The sequence below is a fragment of the Heteronotia binoei genome, chromosome 7, assembly GCF_032191835.1.
Source record: "Heteronotia binoei isolate CCM8104 ecotype False Entrance Well chromosome 7, APGP_CSIRO_Hbin_v1, whole genome shotgun sequence".
NCBI lineage: Eukaryota > Metazoa > Chordata > Lepidosauria > Squamata > Gekkonidae > Heteronotia > Heteronotia binoei.
Window position 1 is genome coordinate 117,041,134 of NC_083229.1, and position 22,713 is coordinate 117,063,846.

The following is a 22,713-nucleotide window of genomic DNA, read 5'->3' on the forward strand; positions in this document are numbered from 1 at the left end:
CCTAAGTTGTAGGATTCGAATGTGCAGCTTGGCGAGTACATTGGTTGTTGCTGCAATAAATCCGACCAGACGCTGGATCTGCTGGACAGTGCTTGACTTTCGTGTTTGCAGCAGGTTGCTCAACGACACAATGTCGCTCGCTCGCTGTTGCGGAAGAAAAGCTCGATGCACTCCAGTGTCCAGCACCGCTCCAATAAACTGAACCCTCGGGACCGCGGTTAGATGAGATTTTTTGGCATTTATTTTCAGGCCTAACCTGGTGAGAAGGCCAACGCGCATTTACCACTATCAGCCAATCGTCTATGTACGGGAACAATACTACTCCTTGGAGATGAAGGTAAGCCGCCATTACCATCATAGTTTTTGTAAAAACTCTCGGAGCAGCGGACAGGCCAAAGGGAAGGGCCTTGTACTGGTAATGCTCGGCTCCAATAGTGAAACGGAGGTACTTCCTGTGGTGAGGGTGGATGGTAATATGGAAGTACGCATCCTGTAAGTCCAGAGCGGCCATCTAGTCTCCCCGTTTGATTAAAGGCAGGATGCCCTGTAGAGTCAGCAAACGGAATTTTTGATATGCGATGAACGCGTTCAACCCCCGGAGGTCCATGATGGGTCATATCCCTCCATCCCTCTTGGGAACTGCAAAGTAACGGGAGTAGAATCCCTGTCCCCTGTAGCGATTGGGAACCCGTTCTGTTGCTTGTTTTTCCAGGAGGTTCTGGACCTCTTCGAAGAGAACTGGAGATGGAGGAGTCATCACGAACACTGATGTGGTCGGAAGCTGAGCAAATTCTATTGCATAACCCTCCTCTATGATGTTGAGGACCCATCGATCGGCAGTGATGAGGCGCCAGGCTGGTAAGAATGGAAAAAGGCGCATGGGTCCAGAGGGGGGGGGAGGGAGGGGGGGATAGCCAAAATGGGAAAGTCAAAGGCCCTTTCGACCTCAGCTGGTGTGAAGTGGACGATGCGAACTTAGACTTGTTGTCATAGGACAATCTCCCCCCTGGGTGGATGACTGTGGTTTCCAGTTTCGATCTGGGGACTGTTTTTGGAATGGCCGCTTGTTCCAGGACTTATGCCAAGGTTTTGGTTTGGATCTAGAGGTAGTTGGAACACCGAGATTGCGAAATGTTTTGATGCTCTTATCCATCTCTTGGAGGACCAAGTCAGTAGTTGAGCTGAACAGCCCCTCACCCTCAAAAGGAAAATCCTCTATATAGGCCCTGGTATCAGGTTGTAAGGCTGTAGCTCTAAACCATGCATGGCGATGTAAGATGACAGCTGAAGGCAAGGTCTTGGAGGCAGTATCAACCATGTGTTTCGATGCTGCTAGCTGTTGCTTAGCCAGCATCATACCTTCCTTCTGTAGCTTCTTGGCAGGGTTGCGTTTGTCCTCAGGTAAGGCGGCAAGGCACTCGGAGAGCTGCTCCCATAAGGAATAGTGATAGTGAGCCATACAGAATGAGTAATTGGAGATTTTCACACCTAGTGCTCCTGCTGAGTAGAACTTCCTACCAATGTTATCAATCTTTCTACCCTCTTTATCCGTGGGGAGGTAAAATGCACCTTCCTGGTCTTAGAAGATAAGGATACTACTACAGAGTTCAGGCGAGGGTGAGTAAATAAAAATTCTACTCCAGACTCTTGCACACGATACACATGGTCCAGCCTGCATGAGGAGACATGGGTGGAAGCCAGTTTATTCCACGGTTCTTTAATGGTTTGCAAAATCACTTTAGTGATTGGAAGGGCTATGGCCGTAGAAGTGTCCCTCTGCATCATGTCGAAAACGGTGTCATCGATTGTGGATTGAGGCTAAACAACAGGTAGAGATAGAGCCTGAGAGGTCACCATAGGACTTGAGGTCCTCCGACGGGGAGACAGGCAGATCCTCAGTGATTTGAGGATTGGGAGAGGGTTCAGCAGGCGATTTGCCAATGAAACCTTCGGTGTCAGAATCAGAGTCGGAATCAGAAGGCGCTCCTCCAGCATCAGAGTGTTCTGACAGACGCGGTGAGGAAGGCCTGTTGACATCATGCATCCCTTGAGGTGTTTCCACAGTCTTAGACACTTTTGGCTTCTCTGGCTTGCAAGATTCAGATTAAATCGGAGCCTGGATAGCAATCGGTGTTGAGCGTCGGGTCGGAGATCTGTAAGAGACTCGGGAGCGAAAGGATGCTTCCGAGTGTTGATCCCAGTCAGGCTGTGAAGGGTACCACGGGTATGGTGGGTTAAATGGGTAACCCCCATACAAATATGACCATTGGCATTGGTCCCATGTAGGTGAAGGTGGTTGATGAAATCCCAACTGTTGACCTACTTCAGGGTCGACTAGATGCCTCTTCCGTGGTCCTTCAAACACTGGATCAGGTTGAGTACCTTCCAGATTGGAAGGGGAGCCTCTGTCACTATTTCTACGGGTACCAGAGCAGGAGGACGAAGTCAGCTGAGTCAGGTCGATCTCGGGCTCAGAGTTCGAGAATTGCTGAGTCAGCAGTTGCCTCAGTACCGAGGGGCTCCTTCGACATGTGGGGAAGGCGACAGTCTGTCCCTACAGGGTAGATAAAGTTGCCATCGAAGTCGATACCGAAGTTCTCGGAGCCGGAGAGGGAGTGCAGCTAGTGCAGTCTCGCTTTCTATGTTTCTCCTTGTCTTTCTTTTTCCTCGGTTTCTCTGCTCCAGACCCCGTGTCCTCCCTGCATCTCTTCACAGGTGTTGAGGACTCCGAATTCGAGACCGAGCCCGGACGTTTGGACGGATAACCGGTATTGGAGGGCAGCAGCCTCTGGGAGCCGATCTCAGCTGCAGGGGTCAATATCGATGCCGATGTCGTGGGCATCAAGTCGGTCGGTGCCAATGAGGTGGAAGTCATTTTGCCTGGTGTCAGAGCTGAAAGACGGGCTGCTTGGTTTTTCCTGGTCTGTCTGGAAAACCTCGCACAATGAGTGCAGGAGTCAACTTGGTGGCTCTCTCCTAGGCATAGCAGACAGAGCTTGTGGCCATCTGGAGGGGCAATTTTGCTTCCACAACACACACAGCATTTGAAGAACCCCCAGCGCCTGTCCACAGACTGCAGTGGGTAGTGGGGAGGAGGGGGGTACACCCCAAAGGGTCTAAAGTCACTAACTATATATATGCCCACTGGCTGCAGAGCACAAAAATCCCAGGCTTTTTAATGTACCGATTGGGATTGGCGCAGGCGCCATATCCCATGGGTGTGAAGCACAGAGACCATGAAGTAGATCTAAAGGATAACTGATTAGAAATACTGATTATAAAGTACGAATAATAAGTTTAAATCTTAAGAGGAGTTTCAAAAAAGGATTTTAAATCAATAATATCTTGCTTAAAGTCATCAATATAACAGGAATGTCTAAAATAAAGCAAAACTATTGGAGTCGATCTAACAGTTCCCTTTTTGCAAGAGGAGAGAGTGAAAAGGAACTAGTGGATGCAACCTACTGCATTCAGTTTTTTAGCAGCAGAATGAAAGCGGGTTTCTAACAAAAAGAAAAAAGGTAGAAACAAAATACATAGACTGCATTCCCCCCACGCACAAGTCTCCACACTTTTGCTACTACTGTAGAAAACATAGCTCATGACTGTTACTCACTTTGACATGGCTTTGAGCTCCAAGGTTGTAAATTTCTGTAGGCTTAACTTCATTAATTATCTTCACCAGGCAAGTACTATCTGTGAGATCTCCATAATGTAGCTTCATGTCTTCAGAAAAAGAACACAAAGTTAGAATCATGAAGGTTTGACACTGGAGTTTTTTGTACAATATTATGCTAAATTGAAATGCTTAAAATGTTCATTTAAAATACTATGCCATACATAGCGATTCAAGGTGTTTTTCTGCCACAACATTGCTACGCTCATTCCTCACTGCTGCTGCCATCACTCTTGGCAAAGGTCTGTCATTCTTTCATGATCATGCAGTAAGTTTTGATTTTCTGCAAGTAACCTCTTACAATAAAGATCCATGCTCACAAGTGTAATTACACTTGATATGCAGATTCCAGCTAATTTTTAAAAACCTATATCCTAATACATTCCGTCAATAATATTAGTCACTATATTTATTAACTGCTGGTTTCCATCTACAACAGAGTCCCCAACACAGTACCTGCGAGCACCATGACACCCACCAACTGTTTTAGAACGTGGGTGGGGCTCTTTCCACTTGGGATTCTGATAAGCCATTGAAGATTTGATCAGCTACACCAGGAGTGTCAAACGCCCATCCCACAGGGCTCCAATCAGGCCTGCCAGCCACTGATGATTGTTTGCTTCCTTTCCTTCTCCCTCACCTGCTTCCTTTGGTCACCATTTTTTATTTATCCCCTGTGAGCAGCTGAGCAAAGCAGCCTCTCACTCTTTCCCTCTTCCCCTTCCCTCTTCTCAAAGTGAGGAGGAGTCTCAGCCAATGGAAGAGCTTGGCTCTGTAGCGCTGGCGTGTGATTGAGATAGGCTGGGATGCCAGGCTTTCTCAGTCACCTAGCCAAGCTACTAAGCCAAGCCTCTCTTCGTCTATTAGTTGAGGCTCTCCCCTTCTTCATCCCCTGGAGAAGAAGGGAAAGAGGGAGTGCTTCCTTTGCCCACTTCCCACAATTCAATGGGAGAGATACAAAGAAAGCACCTTTAAGACCAGCAATGTTTTATTCAAGGTATGAGTTTTTGCCGAGAGAGAGAGAGTGTGTGTGTGTGTGCATTTTGTTGGGCTTATTATGGATGCAACTGAGTTTGCCTCCCCCTTTATTCATGTTCTCATGATCCAGTCTTTCTCAATAGAAAAGCATGTGAACTGTTTAGAAGAGGAATAACAACAAGCCAGGATTAGGCTGAGAGTGTGTGTCCAGACCAAGTTTAGTCAGTACGTTTACTTTGATTTTTTTTTCACATTTTCCTTTGATTTCCTTTAATTGATTGGGGATTTTGGATTTAGACTTCGCAGATAGCAGGGTGATACTGACCACTATACACGGCTGTCTCTCTGTTCTTGCGCTGCCTTAAAGGAGTTGTAGTAATTTCTCTGGGGAAGACTATAGTTTTGTAGACAAACACATAGCCATCAGTCTGTGTCATGGTGCCTTCATTTGTTCCTGACCAACACATGAAGCAGCTTATGTACAAAAGCTCACAATGCCCAGCCATTTAATGTTTTTCTATGGGTCTTAGGAGCAAAGTATTGACTATGCAAACTCTGTAATGAATCTCTATAAATCAAAGGTAGGTTTGCAACTTACAGATGCACACCTGAACAGCATACTCAAGACTGCTACAGCTCACACATTGTCTCCAGTTTTTGATGCAATAATTCAGAGCAAGAGGTGTCAGTTATCAGAGACCGTTAAATAAAATATTGCAAGTGTGCTAATGTTTTAAGCAAAGCATGTTTTTATTTTAAGTAAACAAAATATTTGTGTTTATGCTCTTTATAAAGTTTATATCTGTGCTCCCTGACATTGCATTTTATGACACAAATGGCCTGGCCAAACAAAGTCTCATTTATGTCACATCTGGCCCTCATAACACTCCTGAGCTATTCAGACTAAAATTACACTTCAATTAATATAAACACCAACAAAACCTGTGGGAAACTAACAAAAAAGTATTAAAAGTGGATTTATAAATGTGATTTAATTATTCAAAAACACTTTTCATACAGTACATGTCACTTAGCAAGATACAAAATATCAAAATTTCAAAAGTCCAATGTGCAGAAAGCAAAATGTCAAAGTTATTTCCCATTCATCATGTCAATTTCTGACTTAACGCGCTTGTAGACCATTCGCCTGTGTCTCCAGGGCTAGTGCTATGCGAGTTTTCTCCAGGGCTAATGCTATGCTAAGCGTTTTGTGATGTTGTGATACGTCTCTTTGACAAAGGTATATTCGGAAACAGTAATACCAGCAGCTTCACTGTCAGAGGCTGTTGGTAACCCATTCAAAAAAAAAACTTTCACAAATGGTGAAGCCTTTAGCTTGAAATATTTGAAAAGGAAAGAAATAACTATGAAAAATTAGAATTGACTGCAGGCAGAATACTTTTGGCACTGGCACCTTAATTCACCCGCAGATGTGGACTCTGTTTTTCTGCTGTTCTTGTCAAATAACTGACATTTTACTTTCCGCACACAGGACTTTTGAAATTTTGATATTTCGTATCTTGCTAAGTGACATGTACTGTATGAAAAGTGTTTTTGAATAATTAACTTACATTTATATTGATTGTTCTGTACTGTGGTACTCTAGGCTCTACTCTAAAATTACACTTCAGCAGTGGCTGCCAGCACCATGTTGGTTTTATTCTCTCACTCACTCCTCTTTCCCAGTGTAGTTTCAAATTACCCTTCTTGTTCTTTACACCTGGGCCTCTTCCCACTTCTGCAGCAGCCATTTTTTGGTTGAACTCATCACCTTGGGTCAGAATTCTGAAGGTGCCTACATACTCAAAAAAGTTGGGTTCCCCAATCTACAACATTACATCAAAAAGTTACTGTTCATCACTGATCTCTTATTTATTCATTTGTAATACTTTAGTACTCATCTTTCTCCCAGGGCCCAATGGAAGATGTAAAAACAGTACAGCGGGGGGCGGGGGCGTGTCTCATGTATAAATTTCTAACATAAATGCTACCTCAAGTAACAACACTCAGAAGGGTTCCAGGATGTTTTGCTGAGACAGCTAATAAGTACTAAATGCTACTGTCTGATCACCAGACCTGTGTTTCTATTTTGAGTATGCAACAGAAAGTCAGAACAACTGACATGACTGGGAAAGTACATCCGAACTTGTCCTTAACTAATCATTGTCAGAGCTGAAAGCTATACAACTGGCCTAAAATATCTTTTCGTGTCCAGAATTCAACCTTACACAAGTTTGCCTAAACCTTCTAGCTACACAACGTTACCATATTAACAAACATGAAACATCATCCCTTCAATAAAACCAGCAAAATCTTACTTCCTTCTATATGAGCCTGTGGGTTCTTGTAGAGATGTTCAATCCGTCCAGTGTTAAAGGAGCTAGATCTACGAACAATTCCATGCACCTAGAATAAATGAAGCAGAAGGCTTAGTTATTTACACTATGGCTGGAAAATGTGTTGTTAAACGTTGCTGGGAAACTTCTACAATTCAGTGCCCATACACATGCATTTCAGAATATATCAACAAATATATAATCTTTACTATAGCCACAGATCTTTAAAGGGTCTACTAGACACACTGAAAACCAATTTAAATTTACATTCCAAAAGTGGTGGGTACTCAATGGTTTTTTACTGAATGGACTCATAATGCTTATACGAAACACTATACAGAAAACAGGATTTTTCTACATAAAAAAATTGAAGGAGAGTAGATGATAAAATACATACTTTTCAGATACGGCTACTACTATTACTACTAAGCAGTTTCTCAGTGCTAAGTGCTGCGTAAACAGGAGAACCAGAAATCACACTGAAGAGGAAGGAGCTAGAGATTGAAAAGTTAGGAGAGAATAGTGGAGAACCACAGAGTAGCAGAGAACAAGAAAGGGGAGACAATGGCAGTTGAAGAAAGGCTATGCCAAAGAATGTGGGAAAGGACATGATAAAATATCTCCGGGACCACCTGTGCCCATATAAGTCCTGCAGAATCCTACGATCTGGGAACCAGCATCTCTTGGTGGTCCGAGGACCCAGGGATGTCCGATTTGCTTCAACTAGTGCCAGGGCTTTTTCAGCCCTAGCCCCCACCTGGTGAAATGAGCTTCCATTAGAGATCAGGGCCCTGCAGGATCTATTACAGTTCTGCAAGGCTTGTAAAAAGGAGCTCTTCCACCGGACCTTTAGTTGAGGCTGCGGGCATCCCCTTGTGCCCCAAAATGACCATCTGCCAGAGGTATCTGTTGAGGCACTGATTTTTATGCTGAATTCTTACATGTTATAACCTGTGGATTTAAATATTGTGGTTTTAAGTGTTGTTGACATGTGATGGAATCTGCTCTGAGCCCACTCATGGGAAAGGAAGGATACAAATCCAATAAAATAAACAATAAATAAATAAATAGAAGGATTAACCTTTTGGGGACATAGTACAGTTTAGCTGAGGGAGGTCACACAAACGAACCACTTGTATTTTTCAATACTTTGGCACATTATCATACAGCTAATAGTGTTCATCTCAACATGGTATATGCAGAATGTTGGATTGCCATTCCCCAGGTTCAGGCGGGATCCCACGGTTTTGGGGGCTTCTGGCCATTTTCCCTGTTGCCTTTTAATTTTTCCCCCAGTGGTTAACAGTTGCAAAACACTTTTCTAGGTCCAGGTGAGATCCCACGGTTTTGGGGGCTTCTGATCACCCCCAGTCAACTGGCCACTCCTCTTTTGCCTTTTTAATTTTTTTCCAGTGGTTAACAGTGATGAAACACTAGGTGAGTGTGCACAAAGAAGGCTCCACAGTCATTGTCAGACTTTACATGGAAGGTGAAGGGAAGCTCAAGAACGCTGCTTTTGGGCAGGGAAGAGCCGGAGCTAACTGCCCCATGCTCTGGCTAGCAGCCTGGCTGATCATGCTCCCAAGTATCTTCTGTGGATTCTGGAACCGTTTTTAAGTCATTCTATCACCATATGCTCAAAATGCAAACAGGAATGGAGTGTAACAGTGTCCCTTTGAACTCAGAGAAAGTATAGGAATGCAGGGGTGGAGGGGGGGGGGAGAACAATTTCAGAAAAAAAACTGCTTGCTGAATAGGACGTAAATGATTCACACCCTCCTACTGAACCAGGCAGAAGGGGAAGGCAGCTGAAACCATCCCTAACCCAGGAAGGAGCCACTGTCACCAGCTCCTCTGTTTCCAAATCCAGCCAATCATTATTCTTTCCTGGTGTCTAAGAGAGGTAGGTAACCACAGCAACCACGGAGAAGCTTAGCTCATTACCTGGGGCTCGGGAGTCACATGTGGCTCTTTTACACATACTGTGTGGCTTTCAAAGCTCCCACCACACTGTCAGCTGGCTTGGAGAAAGCATTTATTTCTTTAAATCACTTCTCCAACCCAAGCCAGATGGCAGCTTGGAGAATGCAGTTAAAGTTGCTTTCTTTCCCCCTCCCCCCTATCTACTTCTTCCCCTCCCTCCCTGCCTTTCTTGCAGCTCTCAATCATCTGGCTTTCAAACATCTGGCTCTCAAACAGGTCTTGCGGCTCTCAAACATCTGACGTTTGTTCTATGTGGCTCTTACATTAAGCAAGTTTGGCCACCCCTGCTCTTGACCATGACTGGGTGATTCAAATGGCTTTTCTAGGCGCTAATTCTAGGAGGATGGGTGGAAGAAGCAGCTGCTAGTCTGCCTTGGTAAGTTTTGCCAGGGTTTCCAAGGTTCGGGATGCAGCCCTGCAGTGGAATCAGCCCGAGTTTTGTGTCTGAGCAACAGATTTCATAGCTGGAACAGAAGCTGTGAGTAAGTCCCCTATGAGGGAAAAGGATGGGTTGGGAGCCTGGTAGGGAGCGTGATGATGTCACTTCTGGGAGACATCAGCATGTCAGGGAAGTCCCCGCCCACTCCTGGAACGCCCCCCAGATCCCCCACTGGCAAGACAAAGGGACCTAGCAACTCTAGCAGAATGACCGTTTACTCCCTCTCTGAACAAATAACCGGGGGGGGGGGAGTGCATTTCAGAACAACTCAAATCTACATCACTTAATTTTATTACAAGTTGGAACATTTGCTTTAGTTTAATCGACTGTATATACAACTGAGAAAGTAAGTTTATTTGAGCATGAAATCCCTCCAAACCTACATTAAATTCTGCAAAGAAAGTTTATCCATTTCAAAAAGAGCACATTTTTTCCTTGCATTTTAATGCGATATATTGCATCATAACATACTCGCTAACGTTCTTTGTATCGCCCTGCACAAGTTGCTGTTTATCTGAGCAGCTTTGTCTCACAGAGACTGTTTATCAGAGCAAGTGGGAAGTATGCAAGAAGGGCTGTGCCCTGAGGACTGGACATTGTATGATAAATAATACAATATGCTGGCACGATTACAGGCCATGTTGCACATTCTTGACTAAAGTTTTGATTTTGTTATCTGAGTGGAAAACATACGCAAAGAGAGACAGCAGCAAGGAAGCTCTTTCCGCATTATTCCAGGAGTCTGCAATCAGTCACTAAGCCGAGTCACTCACCTCATAGCCCTTTTCCAGCAGGAACTCCGCCAAGTATGAGCCATCCTAAGAAGAAAAGATAGCAAAATGTTAAAAATCACAGCATCTGCATAGGAAAGTTCTGGGCTCCCCCGGGTCACAGAATCACAGAGTTGGAAGGGACCTCCAGGGTCATCCAGTCCAAACCCCTGCACAAGGCAAGAAACTCACAAATACCTCCCTCAGACACACACCCAGTGCCAACTGCCCCACATCTAAACAGTGCTGTAAATCTGTACTGAACTGGTAACAGGATATATGTAATATCCAGTTAATGTAAGCATTTGTATATATAAATCCTTGGCATGACTTCCACCAGGAAAAAGCAAATGAACCTCTCAACTCATAAATAATTCCCTTCACTTTAAATATTACAGTTACTGTCTTACTCTCTCCCCAGCTTTTTATATGTACTACTAAAGACCTGGTTTGTTCTCTTCAGCTGTTTGCTCCTGCTTTGCTTTTGTTTCTCCGAGATAAATGGCCTTCCTATGGTTGTTATACAGAGTCATTATGTGTCTGTGTGTGGAGTGCCATCAAGTTACAGCCAATTTATGGCAACTCCATAAGGTTTTCCAACCCTGCTTAGCTTTCAGGATCTGAAATCGAGCTAGCCTGTCCATCCAGGTTAGGCTGGGGTCATTATACTATATTAGTATTTCATGCCTATTTGCAAGTTTATGAAACTCGAGATTGGGAGCTGTTTCACTTGATTCCTCTGAAGAATTATTTCTATCCATAATGATTTTTTTCTTCCTGTTCTTTGTTTTGCACACAGTTAGGAAAAAACAGGAGAGAGGAGCACACCAACTACAGGTAATCCTGGGAGGAGGACTCCACAAGTACAAACTACTCACTTGTGTGCTATGAACTCTGTAAATATTCTCTCAACTTGTAATACATAAACCAGCAGGTTATGGCAATAAGCTGACAGTTTACCATGCATATTCCACGTAGGGAGGGAAACCAGACCACGGAGACAATAAATGTATCCTAAGCATGGCTCAGCAAAAAAAGCCTATGGCTGAAGAAGATCCTACAAATTGTAAAAGGCATAAATCATTTCCCCTAAGCTACATGATTAATTAGGAAAGAAAAGGTCCCCTGTGCAAGCACCAGTCGTTTCCAACTCTGGGGTGACATAGCTTTCACAACGTTTTCACAGCAGACTTTTTACATGGTGGTTTGCCATTGCCTTCCCCAGTCATCTACACTTTCCCCCCAGCAAGCTGGGTACTCCTTTTACCAACCTCGGAAGGATGGAAGTCTGAGTCAACCTCGAGCCGGCTATCTGAAAACCCAGCTTTCGCCAGGGATTGAACTCGGGTTGTGAGCAGAGGTTTAGGACTGCAGTACTGAAGCTTTAACACTCTGCGCCACGGGGCTCTTACATGATTCATTAACAGTCTCTCAAATATGTGTTAAAAAGACCATCAAGTTCAACCGGATACATATTTTTTTATTTCACAATCTGTCAACAAAATAGATTGCATGCACTGATGCAACGGTGTGTTTTATGTCCTAAAATATATAACTTACTACCCTCAAACTATATACATCCATGCATAAAATATTAAAAATACAATCAAAGAAAGCACGACCATCTATGTGGCTCACAGCACTATACCAAGCATGTTTATGCTAAAGGAAATTCCACTGAGTCAGCAAGTCTTACTTCTTAGTAAGATTCCACCATAACGGTTAAAAAACAATCTTATTCAATCTTGTGCTTAATGTTAATGTTATATACACAATGCTCAAAACAACCATTATTCCTTGATAAATCTAAGGAAAAACGGGTATGTTCTATTCCAACATATAATTTTTGAAGGACAATCACTTAAGATATAGCTGCAATCCTCAAGAATATTTGGGGGGTCAATACATTGAAGCCAGCTTCAAGAGGGGGTTAGATAAAAAATATGGAGCAGAGGTCCATCAGTGGCTATTAGCCACAGTGTGTGTGTGTGTGTGATGTCCATAACTGGCAATGGGGAGGGGTTTTTCTGCAAAATTTCTCATTACTCAGAGGGCACATTAGATGTGCTATGAAGTTCTAAAATGACAGGGCCGCTCTGAGAACATTCTACTGTACCAGGGATGAGGCAATGCATAAATTCATGTGGAGTGACAGGCTATGGTATATAAGGGACACATTTTGTGGTTCATTTAGAACTCTCTCAATTTTTCATACCTGTTTGATATAAATCCTGTTCTGTAAACTTTCATAGATCAGTGGAAGAAAAGAAATAAAGTCTTAGAATATAAATATTCTACCATACATGCATTCTTAATGACTTTTAGTACCTGAAGTCTGACAGAGATCTTATTAGAATCTTGGTTACAAACCAGATATCTCACAAAGCCAGTGGAAACATTGAAAAAACAGTTCCATAAATATTTATTTCGAGATTTATATCCCGCCCTTCCCACGAATGGCTCAGGGAAATATAAGAATCATGCGATTAACACCCCCCCCCCCCAAAAAAAAGCGTTCAGCATTCTGCTTTGGTTGCAAAACCTGTTAAAATCTGACGTTAAAATAACGGGGACACCAAAAGCAGTGTGCGAGGAGTGTGTGCATGTAAAATCCAGATTATTCAGATGTTGACGTGAAACAGATCTGATTTGTAATTGAATCCTATCAATAGGGTCTTGCCAGACCTATTTCTCAGACTTTCCAAGCATCCTGGAACATTTTGAACCAATAGTGGCATTCACATCCTTTGTACTTCCTTTCTAGGTCTTTCCAACTGATAGAACATGACATGACAATGGGTGGGAAACTAGCAAAAGTGAGAAGCTGCAAGTTTCCGGTTCCCATAGTACTGCTTAAACGTTAATTTACAGAATTATAATCTTTCAAAATGCACACTCACAGTACATCGTTTCAAGATATATTATATATTATTTCTAACCCTATGTACCATTTTTCTCCCCTCTTTCAAATGAGGCAGCAGCTGGTGAGACCCATAATCAAAATATTATAGCATTAGCTCATTTTTACAGCTTACATTTCTACACTGTTCCCAGATCACTAGGACTTTCCAACTGAAATTCAACTGTGATACATAAACTAACCCTATTTCCATTTATAATAAATTTAGATTGGATTCATATTGCCTAAAATAACATTTTTTTTTACCAAAAGTTCATGATTTTAAACATTACTATTTATTCCAGTTTTACAACTGGGTATCCTGCTAGAACTATAGAAACTGCTTGTCATCAACTATAGAAACACAGACATATGATTATTGAAATTACTTGCCAAAGATATGGAAGATTTTAGCACCAAATTGCTAATCGTATTTGGAATATCTTGAGGTTCATGAGGCATACTGTACAACAACTACACTGGCTACCAGTTTCCATCTGGGCCCAATCTGCGGTCTCTGTTCTGACCTTCAGGGCCCTAAAAAGCCTTGAACCTACTGCCTTGAGGGAATGGCTACACCTGTGATTTTCAACCATTCTGATACTGTGGCCACAAGTACAAATTTATTTGGCATGGCGACCCATCCAAAGGAGCCCCATGTTTTTTGGCACTGGTGGTGAACTATGACCTTGCTGCTCATCTAGTCCAGCATTTCATTTTCTATGCTGGCAAAACAAATGTTGCTGAGAAACTCACAGACTTTGCACAAAGAGCACAGCTGCCCCAAGTAAATCACAGAAAAAACCACTAACAACAACTATCACAAAAAAAATTATATCATACCAAATGTTATATTGCAATTATAATAAAAATGAAATAGGTTGGTGCTGAATCGCTCTTCTTTAACAGATGCAAAAGCCTTCTGAATATTGCTGGCAAAACGCTCTCTACAAAAAGCCTGAAAACTAACTCAATAAATAAATAAAATAAACCATTCCAGGTAACTCAAAGCAGCTATGTGTTGGGTGGGTATCTCTTAAAGGGATACCCAGGGGTGGCATTCTAGCAGGAGCTCCTTTGCATATTAGACCACACACCCCTGATGTAGCCAATCCTCCAAGAGCTTACAGACTCTTAGTAAGAGCCAATTGTCAGCTCCAAGAGGATTGGCCTAATATGCAAAGGAGTTCCTGCTACAAAAAAAGCCCTGCTCATGGCTGCTGATTCTACATCCACATAAGCACTGTTTCAGCCACCAAAGGGGAAGATGCTGCACCTTTAATCATTCATGCCACAGCTTCATGGTTGCCTTTGGGGACTGTCTCTCTGTTGGACAATAGCGTCCCTCAGAAAACACCATCTCTGCCCTGTGGCCTTGTTAGCGCTGGGAAGAGAGCCGCAGCTGGGTATCAGTTAGTGAAGCTACTGGCCTGTTGGGCAAGCTCTGTCTTACATGCAGCCTTGGCAGGCCAGAAACTAGTTGAAGCCAGAAGAGACTACTGCAGGTGTTGCGACACTTGTAGTTAAACAAAAAAAAATCCATAACATTCAGCTTTGCAAAGCATTATGAAGAACTTGAAAACCTGCACAGTGTTCGGTGTCATTTCGGCTGATCCCAGTTAAGAGGTAATATGTGGATGGTTTTGGATCAGCAGAGCTGCAAGCAACCTTTTCCTATACAAACCTGCCTACAGAAAGTCTTCAGAGACCCTGCTCTGCCAGCCTTTATACTTACAAGTGAGGTGGGTGGTGGGCTCCAACCCACAGCCTGATCACGGCTCACATAAAACCTCTAAGATCACCTGAAAGAGTGGCTAGAAGTAGCTGAGACTAGACATGCTGCTCAGTATATGGAGCCAAGTTATCTCAAACCCTTTTTTAAAAACAAAGCACGAAGGCCATTTTAATATATCTAAATTCCGATACGTCTAAATTTCAGCCATAGATTAGAGATGAAATCACGACATAGTACGAAACTGCCAACAATAAGATAAGCTATTAAATATATACACTGAGAGTGTGTGAATGGCTCCAAGGTCACCCAGCAAACTTCGATAACAGAAGAAAGATTCAGTCCTGGATCTCCCAGATTCTAATCTGATGCTCGAACTACTGCTCGTCACTGGCTCGTATATAAAAGGATGGCTGGTGTGATTACTGTTCATTCCCAAGTCTATAGAATTCCAGCTATCCTCATAAATACACCACTCTCCTCACATAATCACTTCCTTATAGTGATATAGATTAACATCATCATTAACAAAATTAATATCATTCAGGTAACTGAAGATCCAGTTCTTTCAAATTGTGAGTCAAAGTGGTGGGCACAATTCTAAAGGGGGGAGGGCCATCGACTGACTTGCTTTGCAAAACAAGACAAGGACGTGTACATGGATACCGGCTGTTTCAATACCAAATTAACAAATTAGTACAGAAAAAGACGATTCATAGAAGCCTAGTTACGCATACGCACATCGTTGCAACATACAAAGAAAATGCATATAAAAGTGTTGTGTTTGCAGGGTTCTGTTTAGCTTTTAAATACTGCTTTTCTTCATCAGTAGTATATCAGGGCCTGGAATATATCTTATTACACCTAGGCAGGCAGCACTCATTTACTGAGGTGTCCCAGAGGGGGGGGGGGGGTGGAATTGGCTGCAAGTTAATGTGACACCTTTGTTTTGGGAGGAAAAGTAACACTTTCTCAATAACCTCATCAATCTCAGATGGAAACAAAGTGAAAGTCAATTTAACTGTGCTGCTAAAAAACCAAGCTGCTTCATAGTAAAAAAAAAAACCCAGAAATTATCAGATTGGTTACTTTATATATAGATACAGATACATAGGAACACAAATACAATTTCCATTGAAATATAAATTGTCACACAGAGCATAAGTCATTTAATCTTAACAAGATATATATTTTACACTTGTATAAATAACTGTCTAAAATAGTTACGCCAAACCTTAATCAAAGACACAACCTCGCACAATTGAGAACAAGCTTTTATTTTCAACTAAGCATGATGAAAGAACTGAGAAACCGTATGAAATGTCTTTAACTGAACTGGCTACTAGGTTGGCTCTAAAGGGAAAGCTAGATTTCCTCTGCTTCTAGCTGTGGGAATATCCTGTGCTACCAAATCCAATCAGCCGGTAATTCATTTTGGAGAATTTCATAAATTATTTGCTCAGCACTTAAGAAACAATCATTTTTCCTCCTTAGTTATACTGAACTATAATTTGACATTTAAATATAGTCACGCAAATAACTGTAGAAGAATTTGGTTTGTTTTAGAAGAAAACAGCTGCCGCAATACCCATTTTCAATTACAAGGAGAAGACATTGTGTAGATTGATGTCCCTTGCTATCATTGTCTTTTGCTAAGATAACCAGCATAAAGGTTTTAATTCAGACTTCCAACCAGCTTCCACCAGTTATTAGTCTCCTGGTAATAGGTTAGGGGAGGGACGGTGGCTCAGTGGTAGAGCATCCGCTTGGGAAGCAGAAGGTCCCAGGTTCAATCCCTGGCATCTCCAAAAAAGGGTCCAGGCAAATAGGTGTGAAAAACCTCAGCTTGAGACCCTGGAGAGCCGCTGCCAGTCTGAGAAGACAATACTGACTTTGATGGGCCAAGGGTCTGATTCAGTATAAGGCAGCTTCATATGTTCATATGTTAACCGCAATAATGATATGAGATTTGTTTTGGTGACATTTTCCCTTTAACATGTCTCTAAGGCAATGGTGGCCAAACTTGCCTAACAAAAGGGCCATATAGAATAAACCTCAGATGTTTGAGAACCGCGAGACATGGATATCAGGTGTTTGAGAGAAGGAAGGAAGGAGGGAGGGAAGGAGGCAGAGGTGGAAATAAAGCAACTTTAATTTTAAATGGATTCTCCAACCTGCCAGTTGGTTTGGCTTGGAGAAGTGATTTAAAGAGAGAAATGCCTTCTACAAGCTAGCTGATGTGGCAGTGGAGGCTTCAAGAGCCACATGTGGCTTCTGAGCTGCAGCTTGGCCACCCCTGCTCTAGGCTGCTGGAGGGTGTGGAGGATGCTGGGTGAGCCAGATGCCCCTTCCGGACACAACAGGGGCATGGGCATCATCCTCATAGTAGTACTGCTGGAGGACCTTATACAGATGGGGGGAGGGAAAGGTCATGGGCTGGTTCCCCTCCACCCAGTCAACAGAACGCACTAGCAATGTACACATTGAAGGGAGCTCCCAGCTTGAAATCTTGAAGGAGCGAGGGGGTTGTACTGGCACTGTAGGGATCCTCAGAGAGAATTGTGTGAGTGGTGTCCTCAGGAAGGTGCCTGGGTGGTGTTGTGGTCCCACCTCACCAAAGGCAGCGTGAGGGTTACTGCTGGCTGCTGCAGAGTGGCCTGCCCAATAACATTTCTCATTTGGAAGCCAAACTGGTTAATTACATAGGGTTGTAGAGAGACCTGCAAGGGCTACCCGGATCCTAGCAGCCCTTGGTAGATTTGGACAGGCAAATAGGAAGCTAGAATGACACAAAGCATTTAACATGCTTTGTCGGTTGCCAGTTGCAACACCAATCAGCACCGTGGCCATTCTAAGCTATAGCGTTAGAATCACAGAGTTGGGAGGGGACGTACAGGCCATCTAGTACAATCCCCTGCTCAATGCAGGATCAGCCTAGAGCATCCCTGACAAGGCCACTGCTTAAAGACAGCCAGGGAGGGGGAGCTCACCACCTCCCAAGGGAGCTGATTCCTCTGCTGAACAACTCTTACTGTATAAATAAATAATTATTTATACAACTCTGACTGTATAAATAAGTAATATCTAGCTGGTACTTTCCCGCCTTTAATTTAAACCCATTATTGTGAGTCCTCCCCTCTACTGCCAACAGGACCAATGCCCTGCCCTCCTCTAAGTGGCAGCCCTTCAAAGACTTGAGGAAACCAACCCCTCCAGGCCTTCCCACTGGCCCTCCAGGGACAGGGCTATCATGACAGAAGACACTACTACGGGTACACGTGCAGAGAGGAGTTGCAGCCCTTCACAATAATCCCAGAGCCCTACGACCACCCACCCTACAAGGCTAGTTCCATGGTGGGATCAGCCATCCACATGGATGTGCAGTTCCCTCCATGCCCCTCCTTCCTTGATGAGACTGTTGATCACTCTGGAAACAGCATGGCTTTTCAGACGTTCTTAGCCATCGGAAACAAGTTCATGTACAAGTGTGAAATGGACATAACATTTGCATTTTGCGTGGAGGTTTCTAGCTCTGCTGTCACTGGCTCTCTTTCCCCTTTACAGGGGATGGTTAACGGTTAAATGGTTAGAGAATAAAAGGTAAAAACCAGCCTCAGGATCCCAAAATCGTTAAAGAATAAAAGGTAAAAGCTGACCAAAAGAAAGCCCCTGCTGTTTGGACACCCCTGCCATGATGGAGATCAGTCCCACATCTATTTCCCATGCCTCTCGAACAGGCCAGTGGTGCATTCCCTCTGTGGTCCATAAGACCAGTGAAGATGGAAGCACCAACTTACTAGGTCTCCTGTTCATGTCCACGTGCAGGGGACAATGGTCTATTACTGAGGGGGGTTGACCCTGAGACCCGTAGGGATCAAGGCACTGGAGCAAGCCTGGTAACATTCCCCCTTTGGGAGGGGCACCATACAGCTGCATAAAGAATGACTGTGTCTCCCTTTTGAGCTGCGATGGTCTACAAGGTGGGGTGTCATCAAAAATTCCCAATACAGGGGATCCTTGATGTGAAGGGTAAAGCTCACAGTTACACAACCAACCTGCAGTGTGAGTCCTCATCAAACCAGAATGTCAAACCTACTAGGTAGGACTCTTATAGAATGAGTTTCTATGAACCAATTACCAGTAGGTGGACACTTTGATCTAAGACACTGAATTTAGATTACAACATCTGAAGTACCAAACAACCAGATACAGTCAAAAGATATACATTAAAGAGTGTGGAATATTTTCAAAGGAACATAGCAATCATATAGAAAAATAAAGAGCTACCAGTTACAGTTCTAACTACACAGTTATATCATAAGGCATAGTTAACCAGGTTATGGTTATGGAGTAAACACAAATAATCATTTCAAGTCTTTTTTTTCCCCCTTTGGTAAGCCAGGTATGGCTTAACTTGTGGAAAAGAATAACCCATGCCTAAGGAGAACTGAAGCAAGCTGCTCAACTAACAACAGAAATGCCAGCTTCTAAAAGGTTAGAAATTTGCATCAGTGGGAGGCCATCCAGCTAACACAACATTCAAACCTATGAAGTTTTGTTAATGGGACAGTGTTCTAACAGATGGCTCAGGGAATGGCCATTTTATGAGGGATGGAGAATTATCTAGAGTCTCTTTTCCCAACCTTGTATAAAGTATAAATCACAGCATGAACTGCAGGGGGGTTGTGAAGCAGGAAGGCACTGGCACCTTAGTGCCATCCTGGTAGACAAATGATGTTTTGGTCCCTGAAGTGTTTTTGTCCAAAGGTACAAAGGCGACTTGCTATTCTTCTCATGACAAACACCAAATGTTTCCCTTTAATCAATGTTTAATGAAAGAACAAGAGGTGCATTCCTTGACAGTTGTACAGTGGGTTCCACAAGCCTGTGGGTGATTTGGTTACGTTAATGAGGGGCCTGAGCAAAGAGAAGCCATGAATAGGAGGCGTGGCAGGGACTGCCTGCCAAGCGGCTCATTGCCGTGGACATTCCGTACGTTCACCTCATGCCACAAGGCAACAATGAGAATGGGGACATGAGCAGCTTCGCTACTGGTACATCTCCAGAGCCACCTCTCTGCAAGCAGCTCTCATCCTGGGGCCACAGAGCTAGGAGCAAGGTGGATGTAGGGGGCTAGCACCATGGAGGGATCAGCTATCTATGCAGACGCGCAGTTTCCTCCATGACCTCCCCTTGTTCAGTTATCACAATGGCTGGTTGCTCAAACCACAGTCTTATTCTACAGATGTTATTTACTAGCTGTAGTTGGTCCACTTACACAAATGGCAGATCACCAAAAACCTTCTAATATGCTGCTCATCCGTAGCTCTGCTCTCACTGTCGCCCCTTCCCCCCTCTTCAGGGAATCCCAATATGGTTCAAGGATAGATGCCAAATACTGATCCTGAAGCCAGGGAGTTCCTCTCATCCAGCTACTTGTGCTTCAACAGCCACTGATTCTGCACCAGCATCTCATCTGCCCCACATATCATAGAATTGGAAGGTACCTCCAGGATCATCTAATCCAACCCCCTGAACTATGCAGGAGACTCACAAATACCTCCCCCTAAGGTCACAGAATCAGCATTGCTGTCAGATGGCCATCCAGCCTCAGTTTAAAAACCTCCAAAGAAGGAGAGCCCACCACCTCCCAAAGGAAGTCTGTTCCACTGAGGAACTGCTCTGTCAGGGAATGCTTCCTAGTGTTTAGCTGGAAGCTCTTTTGATTCAATTTCAACCCATTAGTTCTGGAACTACTTTCTGTGGCAACAGAAAACAACTCTGCACTATCTTCTATATGAAAGCCCTTCAAGTACTTGAAGATGGTGATCGTATCATGTCTCAGTCATCTCCTCTCCAGGCTAAACATACCCAGCTCCTTCAGCCTTTCCTCATAGGACTGGGTCTTCTGACCCCTCACCATCTTTGTTGCCCTCCTCTAGACACATTCCCCCTTGTCTATATCCTTCATAAACTGTGGTGCCCAAAACTGAACACAATACTCCAGGTGAGGTCTAACCACAGCAAAGCGATATCATCACTTTGTGCGATCGGGACACTATACTTCTGTTGATACAGCCTTTTTACCTAACACATCACATTGTTAATTCATATTCAGTGTATGGGGCTGTTAACAACATTATTGTATGCAGTCCTTAATACGAACTAATAATACTAACACCATCTTGGATTTCAGGATTGTAACTGTAACGGCATTATATGTGTATGAAATGATTTTAATAATTTTATTGTCTTCTAGTTTAACATTATGTATTTTAACTGTCGTTAAGTGCCCTGAGCCCGATAGGGCAGGGCAGGATATAAATATAATAAATAAATAAATTGATGATGATTTGGGTTTTTCCTACCTAGAGATGTGAAGGCCTGGAAAAAAAACTGCAAAAATTTGGGAAAAAACAGGTTTTTCTCTGTTTTTTCCCTGAAGCCTTTTTTCCCCCTGAAGAATTGAAAAAAAGAAAAATTGATTATGGAATGTTTTATTTTAACATGATTAATAATATATTTTAAGACAAGGTGTTCAAATATTTTCCAAATCATTTCCAAAAAAATATGTAAGGTATCAGATTATTCTAATTTCTGTGCACTGAGGACAAGCAAGTCCTAGGTCATGCCCATTCATTGAAACTTAGTCCTACACTCCCTTCTATACACTTCCCCCCTCTTCAATTCTTTTTGTGAGAATGAGTTTTTTATTTTCATTTAATACTGTGGAGAGGAAATATTGTTTTGTGGAAGTTTTTTTGTATGTTCCACATAAACTAGTAAACAGTTCAGGAGATTGTTGCTCCATTTGCTACAATTACAAATAAATATTATTTAAAAAGTAAATTCAGTTTGTAATAATTGTTTGGATACACTATATTTTTAATATGCTAGTTATGATAATTTCATGCTAAGTAAAATTGCCATAGTCATATTTTATGTTTGTAAAGAAACAGAATGACTTTCAATCTGAAAAAAAAGAGCGCTGATGTAGCATTTTATTTTTCAATTTTTTCAAAAATTTCCATTTTTTTTCTGGAAAAAAACGGGAAAAACCCAGTGTTTTTTTCCCAAGCTTCAAAATTTCCGGAAATTTTACATCCTACCTAAATGCAGAACTTTACATTTATCCCTGTTATTCATTTTAGCCCAGTTTTCCACCCTGTCAATATCATCCTGTATCCTGACTCTTAGCCTTTGTCCCAGCCTCGAGTTTGCACGGGGCAAGGAGGAAGCAGGGAACGCGCAGCCCCATTCCAGAGATGCCAAAGCAGAATCCAGGAAAAAGAGCTGCTGTGAGGAGCCCTGCACAGAAGGGGGGCAAGTGATAAATGCAGAATTGGTCTCTGCCTTCTGCTGTATTGACTATCCCTTCCACTTTAGTATCATCTGTAAATTTAATCATCTGGAAATGTAGTATCATCTGGAAATCATCCAAATCATTTATAAAGATGTTGAACAAAACAGGTCCCAGCACAGATCCTTGAAGCACTCGCTTTTCACTCCTCTCCAAGAGGATGAGGAACCATTAACAAGCACTCTTTGGATACGATCTATTTCAAAATGTCCTCATTCTTTTTTCCAAGATAAAAAGGCAATCCCTCAAAACAACCTATAAAAGAGTGCAGCAAGACAAAAGGGGGGGGGGGAATAGTGCTCCCTGCCAACAAAAATATATATTATTTTTGAACCAGTATGCAGGATTTTTTACAGGATACCATTAGTGAGATATACAAATAATGAGAACATGAGATGGAAGAGGCTGAATTTCAAAGCAGCAGCACACCTATAAGAATGCAGGTCCAAAAGATGGTTCAGGGAACTTCCTCTGTGAGCCGCCCTGAGCCTGCCTTTGGCGGGGGAGGGCGGGGTATAAGAATAAAATTATTATTATTAT

At 42.9% G+C, this 22,713-nt stretch overlaps 1 protein-coding gene across 2 annotated transcripts in view; it reads right to left on the bottom strand.

Moving 5' to 3' along the window:
* Positions 1 to 22,713, bottom strand: part of GMDS (GDP-mannose 4,6-dehydratase) — a 402,164-nt gene that overhangs the window by 364,891 nt on the left and 14,560 nt on the right. For both annotated transcript variants that reach the window (XM_060244260.1, XM_060244261.1), the window contains exons 2-4: positions 10,186 to 10,230; positions 6,973 to 7,060; positions 3,617 to 3,726 (exon numbers count right to left, since the gene is read on the bottom strand). In XM_060244260.1, the coding sequence (XP_060100243.1) occupies positions 3,617 to 3,726; positions 6,973 to 7,060; positions 10,186 to 10,230 (243 nt within the window). The remainder of the gene's footprint in view (positions 1 to 3,616; positions 3,727 to 6,972; positions 7,061 to 10,185; positions 10,231 to 22,713) is intronic.